This window comes from Bombina bombina, chromosome 5, assembly GCF_027579735.1.
Source record: "Bombina bombina isolate aBomBom1 chromosome 5, aBomBom1.pri, whole genome shotgun sequence".
NCBI lineage: Eukaryota > Metazoa > Chordata > Amphibia > Anura > Bombinatoridae > Bombina > Bombina bombina.
Window position 1 is genome coordinate 526818202 of NC_069503.1, and position 12279 is coordinate 526830480.

A 12279-nucleotide genomic window follows, 5' to 3' on the forward strand; every position below is an offset into this window, starting at 1 on the left:
CTGATCTGAAGTTACCTTACTCCTCAGAATGGCCGAGAACAGCAAACGGATCTTAGTTACGTCCGCTAAGATCATATACAAAAAACTCAGGTAGATTCTTCTTCAAATTCTGCCTGAGAAGGAAACAACACACTCCGGTGTCGTTTAAAATAACAAACTTTTGATTGAAGATATAAAAAACTAAGTTTAATCACCACAGTCCTCTCACACATCCTATCTATTAGTTGGGTGCAAGAGAATGACTGGGTGTGACGTAGAGGGGAGGAGCTATATAGCAGCTCTGCTTGGGTGATCCTCTTGCACTTCCTGTTGGGGAGGAGTTAATATCCCATAAGTAATGATGACCCGTGGACTGACTACACTTAACAGGAGAAAGATAGATAATCCACTTATTACCCATTCCCCAGTTTTGCATAACTAACACTGTTACATTAATATACTTTTTACCTCTGTGATTGTCTTGTATGTAAGCCTCTGCAGACTGCCCCCTTATCTCAGTGCTTTTTACAGACTTGCATTTTAGCCAATTAGTGCTGGGATAAGAGGCGACCTGCAGGGGCTCAGAAAAAGGCAGAGGTTTAGAAGTTATAAAATATATTAATATAACAATGTTGGTTCTACAAAGCTGGGGAATAGGTAGTAAAGGCGTTATCTATCTTTTTAAACAATAAAAAAAGAAGTAGACTGTCCATTTAAGAGAAAGGACCTGTTCTTGCTAAATGAAAAACCTGTATATTTAAAAAAAAAAAAAAAAAAAAAAAAAAAAAGCTAAGAAAGTTTTTTTTTTCTCCCAATTTGAAAATAAACTTTAAAGGGACACTGAACCCAAATTTTTTCTTTTGTGATTCAGATAGAGCATGCAATTTTAAACAACTTTCTAATTTACTCCTATTATCAATTTGTCTTCATTCTCTTGCTTTCTTTATTTGAAAAAGAAGGCATCTAAGCTATTTTTTTGGTTTAGGACCATGGAAAGCACTTGTTTATTGGTAGGTGAATTTACCCACCAATAAGCAAGAACAACACAGTGTGTTCACCAAAAATGGGCCGGCATCAAAATTTACATTCTTGCATTTCAAATAAAGATACCAAGAGAATGAAAAGAATGTGATAATAGGAGTAAATTAGAAAGTTGCTTAAAATTGCATGCTCTATCTGAATCATGATATAAAAAAATTGGGTTCAGTGTCCCTTTAAATGTAATTTAGGGATTTTAGGATTGGGGGCTACTGCGAGGTTGTGTGGGTAGGTTTAGAGGGGGAGGTATAGTAGAAGGTCTTACATTTCAGTTGTTGGATTCATTTTTTAGAGGTGAGTTAAAGGAACAATTTACCCTAAATTTTTCTCCCCTTTAATTTGTTCCCAATGGTCCATTTTACCTGCTAGAGTATATTAAATTGTTTACAAATAGCTCATTTACTATTATATTGGCATTTTAAATAGCTGAATTTACCCTACCTATACTGAAAAGTTCTATACTTAAATATAGACTATAAAAAAGCAGTGTAAAAATAGCCAGCAGAAGAAATTACATCCCCAGGTAGGTGAGATGGTAGTTGAGATAAGTAATACAATGTTAAAGGGACACTCAAGTCAAAATTAAACTTTCGTGATTCAGATAAAGTAGGCAATTTTAAAAAGCTATCCAATTTACTTTCATTAACAAAATATGCAGTCTTTTTATATTTACAATTTTTTAGTCACCAGTTCCTATTGAGCATGTGCAAGATTTCACAGAATATACGTATATGCATTTGTGATTGGCTGATGGCTGTCAAATGATGCTGTGGGAGTGAAAATAGAAATAAATATAAAATTTGTCAGAAATCTACTACTCGTTTGAAGTTCAGACTAAGTGCTATTGCATTGTCTTGTTATCTTGCATTAGTTGATTATGCAAATCTACTGTATTTACTGGTCCTTTAATTTCCAATTGTTATCTCTAAGTATTGAGCTTTGGTACACAAATAGAGATGAAATAAAGAAGCATTTGTGTGTAATAAAAGTGATAACAAAATATTTGATTTCCCTGCAAGCTCAGCCCATTTTGGTGGATTGTGGTGTCAAAGAACAAAACCAGCTATTTCATATATAAAATTAAACCTAAAGAAGCAATTTCTTATACATTTTATACTCTGCTGTTGGTATAACAAGTCATTGGAAACACATTAAGGAAAAAACTAATTTACAGTATACTGTCCCTTTAATTTAGGTTGAGGGTTCTTTTTAAAGGTTAATTGATTTTAGGTTGAGGTTAAATTTAGTTGGCATTAAACTTAAGTAGTAGTTTACGTGATATTGATAAGGTTAATTTTAAGTAGGGGATAAGAAGTGGGATCATTTTAGGTATATGGGGGTAATTTAGGTAGGGGATGATTTTATGAAGTTAGTTTATTTTATGTAGGGAATTCAATTTAAGGGGTGTTAGGGTCAATAAGGAGTTCCATTTTTTGTTGTTAAAGTGATGTTAAATCCAAGCATTTAAAAAACACTAGGATTTACCATCACTATAAAATAAGCTGGACTTTCATTGATCACTCATTAAAAAAAGGTGCTGAACTTACCCTGTCTGTGCCACGGCACCTCACTAAAGTCAGAGCCTTCACCCGCCCACGGCCCAACACTCTTTACCAATGAAGTGACGTTTCCACCTCTAAACCTATAGCCGTGTGTGTCATCTGACAGTGTGTTCTGTATGCTAGCACGGTTATTGGTTTAGAGGTGGAAACGTCACCTGATTGAGAGAAGAGCACTTTGCTGCGGGGTCCGGAGGCTATGACTTTAGCGAGCTCACATCCTGGGTGAGTTTAGCACCTTTCTTTAATAAGTGATCAATGAAACTCCAGTTTATTTTTAGTAATGGTAAATCCTAGCATTTTTTAAACATTCAGATTTACCACCACTTTAAGGGAAATTGCACAGGTAGGTGCAGGTTAACTGATGTTAGAGTTAACTGCACTGGGTTGTATGGTTTATGTTAATTGAGGTTATGATTAAAATTGGTTTGGGCAGTTGTGTATGGGGTTAAGAGTGTGTGGGTTAAGAGAGGGTTAAATGCAGAATAGGATCATCAACATAGTTATCTGCAGTGGGGGCCATGGATAAAGTTAAGTGTGGTGGAAGGTGAAGGATAGGGTTAAGTGCATGGGTGATATAGACAAGGATAAGTATAACAGAGGTCAAGACTGGGGCTAACATAGTGCATGGTCATGGATTTAGTGTGCTGTGAGGGTCACAGTTTTGAGTAATTTTCAATCACGCTTTAACTTTATATTTTTTGCATAATTCATTATTATAGAGTACCAATCCCCAAATCCAGAATTCCAAAGTACAGAATGATTCTGAAATTCAGACTTTGTCATTAACATTTGCTTAAAAATAAAATGATTAAATAATACAATTTTTCCTATTAGTAAGTCACACTAGTCTATGCTAATGTTTTTGGATTTGTTTATTGTGTTCTAAAATTAAATTGCTAGTTTATATTTACTTAAAGGGACATTGTACCCAAATTTTTTCTTTTGTAATTCAGAAAGAGCATGCAATTTTAAGCAACTTTCTAATTTACTCCTATTATCAATTTTTCTTCGTTCTCTTGCTATCATTATTTGAAAAAGAAGGCATCTAAGCTTTTTTTTGGTTTTAGTACTCTGGACAGCACTTTTTTATTGGTGGATGAATTTATCCACCAATCAGCAAGGACAACCCAGGTTGTTCACCAAAAATGGGCCGGCATCTAAACTTATATTCTTGCATTTCAAATAAAGATACAGAGAGAATTAAGAAAATTTGATAATAGGAGTAAATTAGAAAGTTGCTTAAAATTTCATGCTCAATCTGAATCACGAAAGAAATTTTTTTTGGGTACAGTGTCCCTTTAAAACAACAACAATTATATTGTTGTTTACACAATGGAGTAGATTTATTATGTTGCGGATGCAGCTGTTTCCGCGCGAGCCTTCAAGCTCGCTGGAAACAAAATTTAAGCTGCTCCTTAACTTATCCACCACCCTCAGGCGGCAGACAGCAATGGTCCTGATCAGATACGATCGGGAGGATTGACACCCCCTACTAGAGAATGTGCAGGGGGCGGCATTGCACAAGCTTTTCACAAGAAATGCTTATGCAATGATAAATGCCAACAGCATATTCTGTCAGCATTTAGCGACGTTGGGCGGACATGTTCGCCACAGGGAATAATGTCCGTCTGACATTTCATAAATCTACCCCAACTACAAGCTGCCTCATTTTACAAATGTAAATACAGGTACAGAAATATTCTGAAATGCAAACCTTTTCCAGTCCCAACCAGTTTGGATACAGGGTTTTTATACCTGTAATTATGAGTTCTAAATACTAACAATAAATCAGGCTTAGGCTTACATGTACTATAAGGCAAGCAGACAAGCTTATCAACTTGAGAAACTGACCGCCCACCTTCGCAGCATTCGGGCAGCGGATTCTGTTCGTCCACTGCCTGTATGTATCAGGCATGACATTTTAATCAACTTTCTAATTTAATCCTATTATCAATTTTTCTTCGTTCTCTTACTATCTTTATTTTAAAAGCAGGAATGTAAATCTAAGCAACCAGACCATTTTAGATTTAGCACCATGGATAGCCCTTGCTTATTGGAGGCTTACATTTACCCACCAATAAAGCAAGCATAACCCAGGTTCTCAACCAAAAACGGGACGGCTCCTATGCATCACATTCCTGCTTTTTAAATAAAGATAGCAAGAGAACGAAGAAAAATTGATAATAGGAGTAAATAAGAAAGTTGCTTAAAATTGCATGCTCTGTCTGAATCATGAAAGCAAATTTTGGGTTTAGTATCCATTTAAACAGTGATAACTTTTACTAGAAGCATTTTTGCCAATACCTTTATATTGCAAATATGTTTCTATTTGAAGATGTAATATTTCCATTTAAATGTTGACAGTAATGTCCCGTGCAATTCCTATCAAGCCAGCTGGCTTTTCTAGCCAACTGCCTTATGTGTAGTGCATGTTTGTGCATAAACTTAAAAAAATATCTTTTGGATAATTCAAATGTAATTCTTATATTAAAAAAGTACTGAATTAATTGTCTCAAGTTATCTTTGTGAAACTATATTGTAATAAAGCATGAGTGTCTGGACTGCTTCATTTTTATTTTGAATGTAACAGTTATACTAGTATAGGAGGTTGGAAAGAAGGCGCAGGAGTAATAGCTAGAAATTACATTATGTTTTTAAATGTATCCTATTGTGGAGAATTCTGGGATGGTTTTATCTGCTTATCTGTACGTTATGAAATGCATTAAAGTGATGGCAAATCCTGGCGTTTGTGAAATGATATGATTTACTAGAGCAACAAATAAAGGGGACTTTCAGTCACAACGTATAAAATACTTCATGCTGAAAGTCCCTTTATTTGCCTGTTGCGTATGCCACGTTGAGCGCCTCAGGCCGCCCACAGCAAAACGCTATTTTTTTTCAATGAGGTAACATTTCCACTTCTTAGCCAATAGCCTTGTGGCCCAGCTGGCATTATGCCGTATGGCTAGCACGCTATTGCCTAATATCACCTCACTGGAAAAATAGCATTCTTCCATTATTATTCTTCATGACTGACTGAAAGTCCCCTTTATTTGTTGCAGTGGTAAATCTTAGCATTTCAAAAACGCTAGAATTTACTATCACTTTGAAATGCTTTTTTTCCCAAAGAAATGACTTTAATGGTTAAAAGTGTCTTAAAACTGCAATTCATAAAAAGATCACACACCAGGGCTTAAGAACTATAGTGTGGGGGTTTCATCAGAGATTCTAGTGAAAACGTAGACTGGCTGAAAAATTGCTCTGGCTTTTTTTTCTGATTTGATCTATAATTACCATAGCATATGTCACAACACTGACAAAATCGATCATGTCTAAGACTTTGTTCTGCTTAATTTTACCATGACCTTCCATTACCATGCTTGTTCCACTTGCTATATATTACAGCTACATAGACAAAGCATTATACAAGTTCTACTGAGAGCAGGCAAAGGAATGGCTTATCTTTAAAATAAATATGTATTTAAGTTGTGCGCAATATATTCACCAATTTAATCCTGTTAAATATTATTATTCAAAATTTCCATTGTTATAATGTGCAAGTTCCTTAAAGGGATATAAAACTCCAAAAAATTATTTTGTGATTCAGACAGAGCGTACCATTTTTAAAAAGTTTCCAGTTTACTTCTATTATCAAATTTGCTTTGTTCCCATGATATTTTTGTTGAAGAGATACCTAGGTATGCATCTGGGGCACTGCATGGCAGGAAATAGTGCAGCTGAGCTATCTAGTTCTCTTGCACAAGCAAAACTTTACTGCAAAAAAATGTCCCTTTAATTGTTTCCTTTTTTTTTGGCACTCGCTTAAAGGGATATAAAACCCCAACATTTTCTTTTGTGATTCAGACAGAACATACCATTTTTAAAATGTTTCCAATTTGTGAAGTGCTTTGTTCCCATGGCATTCTTTGTTGAGGAGATACTTAGGTGTCTGGAGCAATATATGGCAGGAAAAAGTGCTGTCCTCTAGTGCTCTTGCATATGGATAACATTCTTGCAAAACCGCTGCCATATAGCGCTTCAGACACGTGCAAGCTCCTGAGCTTATCTGCCTGTTTTTCAACAAAAGATACCAAAAGGACAAAGAAAATTTCATAATAGAAGTTTATTAGAAAGCTGTTTAAAACTGCATGCTCTATCTGAATCATGAAAGAAATATTTTGGGATTCATGTCCCTTTAAAAACATAAAACGCGTTTTACCTCAGGGATGTACAATACCAATGTTTGCAAGGACAGCAAGATAATATTATACAGAATAATAGATAACTTTCTTTCCTGGCATCAGGTTAAACTGAAGACATTGGGAATCTATGATAATTCTTCAGTCCTACAAACTTTGGTCAATAGTATTATCTTGACTATCAAAACATGGCCTACCAAAGTATATCAGCCAATATACTAATGTGGTAAGTAATTAAATAGACTTAAATACGATACTAAATATTTTACATTATCTCTTAATTCCACCCTTGTTTCAATTGCTCGTAGGGTCACCATAACTGCCCGAACCATACATGATGACAGAAGAAACAACTACTTTATTGAGGGTCTTCAAAGTGAATGTCTTGCACCAAATCCAACTGTATATTGTGCTTAGGGCTCATATTCTGCTTCTGGTTACCTTAAAGGGACATATAACCGTGTTTTTTAAAGAGAGCATTATTATATTAGAGCATTTTATTTTTGAACTTTTATGTCCCTTTAACTGGTTTTCTCTATAGCTATATTTAAAATGAATAGAATTGTATTACTTCTTATAATTGTTATTCTACTGGAATATTTTTCAACTATGGAAACTAATTTGGTCCTCACTCTCATTTTTATGGTTGTGACTATTTGTTTTCATAGACATTTTATACCTTTTTTCAATTAAAACTGTATTAAAGGGACATGTGTCTTGAACTATATATATATATATATATATATATATATAATTTTACAAATACTGCGAGCTCGTGAGCCTACTCCAGCAGTCCCTTTAAAAAATAAACACATTTATTCCCAGATCATCTGAGCTAAGATGGTAGAGTTGACACCATTAACCCCTTAACAGACTAGTATGTGTTTGTTGAGTTACCTACTTTCTTAGGTTCAAACAACAGATAACACAATTCTGGGACTTATTACACTTTAAAATAAATTGTTAGTATCTGTTGAATATTTCAAATAAACCTTTTCAACAATTTTTATTCAAATTCTCCATTGCCCAAATGTCTTACTGTCAAGAAACATTGAACCCAGAATCCTTAGCTTTAGCTTTAATTTAAAAAAAATAAAAAATATTTCCACTTCATAAATTACATTGCATTATTTGATTTTCTGACTTTTGATAGTTTGACATTTAATTGCATCATGCTGTAGATTTAATACCCATAATTATTTACTGCTTCTTTGGCAAGAGGGAGTTTTTTTTATTGTTAGTACAATAAAATAATTTGTTTATTTAGTTTTTATTGTGTTTGTATTTGTAACAGGAAATAGTAAGCCATTAATGGTAAGCTCTTATTTATTTGGAGCATTTTTAAGGTTTTTAATTCTTGTTGAGCTTGAAGAGCCAAACTTACGATAAAAAATGACATCCACTACTTCTTTAGAGCATGACATTTTTAACACTAGCAACACCCCAGTTCTAGGTGTTTAACCCCTGCAAAGGGGTTAAACACATAGCTAAAGCAGTACATGGGAGCCCCAGAGTACTGCTGGTCCAGAGTGGAAACTGATGCTGATTCAATCAGCAGCGCTAATAGTGCCCCCAGTGCTGCTGGTTGAGTCTGTGGCAGTTTCTGCTGTGCTTTGATGCTTCCAAAATGGTAATTTACAGCGGTTCCAAAAAAATAAAACAAATATCTTATTTATTTATTTTTAAATCCCCTCTTGTACTATTTGTTTAACTCCTGCACCTAAATGGCTCAACAGCTGTATCCTCATATAGGAACACAGATTTAATTATGGATTTAACACATAGTAAAAGAAAGACATTTGTGTAAAAACAAATTGATCTAGCAAAAAGGAATATAAATATATCTGCATAGAAACAGTTACTAATTTTACACAAAAAGGAGCTTTTTAACTAATTATCTGCACATTAGAAGAATGCATTTTGTCCCTCATTGGGTGAGCCATTAAAGGGATATAAAACACAAAAAAAAATATTTTGTGATTCAGACAGCCGCTTTAAAAAGGGACACATATGAAAAATACATATGTCAGGGTTCTTATAACAGAACATTATTCAAAGCATTTCTTTAAACAGCCCTGACATATGTATTTTTCATATGTGTCCCTTTTTAAAGCGGCAATATGGTCAGCCTAGACAGAGCATACAATTTTCAAAAAGTTTCCAATTTACGTCTATTATCAAATTTGCTTAGTTCCCATGACATTCTGTGTTGAAGAGATACATAGGTAGGCATCTGGATCACCACATGACAGGAAATAGTGCTGCCCTCTAGTGCTTGTTTGTTTTGAGTTAGTATAAACAATAAAGGTAAACACTATGAAGGGAATAGATAATAAAGTTGGTCTTACCAGCACATAGCCATTAGCTTTGGGTTGTCTCGCCAGACTCACTCCCATCCACTCAAAGTCCCTGTTTTCTTTGCAAGTCTTTCCACAACTAGTCCCTCGACTGTGTCCTGAGGGAGAAAAAAAAAATTGGAAAATGTCTTTACGTTCAGATAATTCTCTGTTCAAAGCTGACCTTAACTTGTGTTAATGGCCCACATGTGAAAACGTGATCAAAAAGAATTCTCACCACTTGTACATCTTGATAAAAATATAGTCGTGTTGACATATAAAGTATTTATTTAAAATCATTTACTAATAATAATCTTCATAGGAATTAACCGTTTTTTTTTTGTCTGAATGTTCTAAAGCGCGGGGAAGCAAACTGGGGTCAAGGGGCCAAATTATATCCACTGTTTTGTAATGCCCTCAGGTTAAGAATTTTTTATTTATTTTTTAGATTTTTAAACATTTGGGGGGAAAAATCAAAATAACAATAATATTTTGTTACACATGAAATTATATTAAATTAAAATGTCATTGTCCATAAATAAAGTTTTAATTGGACACAGTCACACTTATTTGTTTATGTATTGTCTATGGCTGTTTTCACTCTATTAAAGCAGAGTGAGTAATTGTGACAGAGATCTTTGTGGCACTCTTGCTGCTCAACACACTAAATACAATATTCCTTACGCAAAGCAAATGACCGATTAGAAAAATCAGAATATTAAAAAAAGGGAAATGTCATCACAAAACGAAACAAATGTTAATGAGGGTGCACCATTTTGAGTAACTCAATTCTTTGTTAAACATTTTTAATTCTGTCAATAAATATTTGTGGAAATTTGTTTTCCCACTACCTACATAGGGTCAGGTTACAAGTGGAGGGCTCATGTATTGCTAATTTTGCCCCCTTTGCAGGCACGGAATAAATAACCATTTAACCTTGTCATTACAAGTGGCTGGTTATTGCAATGGTGAGCTTGCGGTAGCAATTAGAGCTTATTAAATTAACCAGAGATCAGATCTCTGGTTAATTTTATAAATTTGCCCCAAATGCCCCCAAAATCAACCCTGCTCTTAGCAGTTTTTGGCAGCCAAAATCGGCAGGTGTGGGGTGTGAAAAAAGAACTCACTGAAAAGTGCCTATACATTGCGGTTTATGGTAACTGTGTGTTCCCTGTAAATATATATGCTTATATACATATATATTTATGTGTTAATATGGGTATATACACATATAAACGTAAACATATATGTATATAAATCATATACATATATTTAAAATATGCAGCCATCGCTGCGCTACTTACCCCCTTTGCTACGCTTTGGTTCTGTGCCGTTTCTGACGGCATGAGAATGAGGCTCCCTTTGGAGCCTATGGAAGCAGCTCTCGTGAGCGCAATGCTTCCAAGCAATGTGGACGCGAGCTTGCATTCGCATTGCTGTCAACTTGTTATATAAATGCACATTAGTGTGCACTGGTATTAAACAGTGAAGCGCTAATATCACTTTCACAATATATTTAGCACTCCACTTGTAATCTGGCCCATAATATCCTCGATTCAGCCTCTTGGCCCACAAAGACTGAAATATTTACGATCTTGCCCTTTATAGAAATAGTTTGCCAACCACCGTATTACAGACTTTGGTTAAATGACATGCAGGGTAGATAAAAATCAATCGGCTAGATTACGAGTTTTGCGTTATAAGTGAAAAAGCAGCGTTATGGGTTATAACGCTGCTTTTTCACTACCACTGCTATTACGAGTCTTGTCAAAAAAGCTGTACCGCACACTTTTTTGGCTGTAACGCAAACTAACTTATGCAATTTGCGTAAAGTCTTTTTTCAATGGGACTTCCATAGCGCCGATATTACAAGCTTTTTCAGGGAGGCCAAAAAGTGAGCGGTACAGCCTATACCGCAAGATTTGTAAGGCAATTCATAGTCAGTAGTTATGAGTTTTACGCTACAAAGTGCTAAAAAGTACACTAACACCCATAAACTACCTATTAACCACTTAACCGAGGCCCTCCCGCATCGCAAACACTAAAATAAAATTATTAACCCCTAATCTGCCGCTCACGACATCGCCGCCACTATAATAAACATATTAACCCCTAAAGCGCCGCACTCCCGCATCGCAAACACTAGTTAAATATTATTAACCCCTAATCTGCCGTCCCTAACATCGCCACCACCTACCTACATTTATTAACTCCTAATCTGCCGCTCCGGTCATCGCCACCACTATAATAAACATATTAACCCCTAAACCTAACCCTAAATCTAGCCCTAACACCAACTTTAATATAATTAAAATAAATCTAAATAAAACCTTGAATTCCGATTGGCTGATAGAATTCTATCAGCCAATCGGAATTAAAGGTGAAAAAATCCTATTTGCTGATGCAATCAGCCAATAGGATTGAGCTTCAATCCTATTGGCTGATCCAATCAGCCAATAGGATTGAGCTCTCATTCTATTGGTTGATTGGAACAGACAATAGAATGCAAGTTCAATCCTATGGCTGATTGGATCAGCCAATAGGATTGAAGCTCAATCAGCCAATAGGATTTTTTCACCTTTAATTCCGATTGGCTGATAGAATTCTATCAGCCAATCGGAATTAAAGGTGAAAAAATCCTATTTGCTGATGCAATCAGCCAATAGGATTGAGCTTCAATCCTATTGGCTGATCCAATCAGCCAATAGGATTGAGCTCTCATTCTATTGGTTGATTGGAACAGACAATAGAATGCAAGTTCAATCCTATTGGCTGATTGGATCAGCCAATAGGATTGAAGCTCAATCAGCCAATAGGATTTTTTCACCTTTAATTCCGATTGGCTGATAGAATTCTATCAGCCAATCGGAATTCAAGGGATGCCATCTTGAATGACGTCACTTAAAGGAACCTTCATTCTGGAAGAAGACTTTGATTGAAGAGGATGCTCCGCGCCGGATGTCTTGAAGATGGACCCACTTCCCGCCGGATGGATGAAGATAGAAGATGCCGTCTGGATGAAGACTTCTGCCCGTCTGGAGGACCACTTCTGCCGGCTTGGTTGAAGACTTCTCCCGGCTTCGTAGAGGACTTCTAGCCGCTTGGATGAAGACTTCTCCCGGCTTCGTTGAGGATGGATGTCTGGTCTTCAAAACTGTAAGTGGA

The 12279-nt window shown here is 35.6% G+C and overlaps 1 protein-coding gene across 1 annotated transcript in view; it reads right to left on the reverse strand.

Moving 5' to 3' along the window:
* The window catches only part of ITGA9 (integrin subunit alpha 9), an 838607-nt gene that overhangs the window by 752445 nt on the left and 73883 nt on the right, over window positions 1-12279 (reverse strand). Inside the window, exon 3 of the mRNA XM_053714443.1 lies at window positions 9127-9233. Within this exon, the coding sequence (XP_053570418.1) occupies window positions 9127-9233 (107 nt within the window). The remainder of the gene's footprint in view (window positions 1-9126; window positions 9234-12279) is intronic.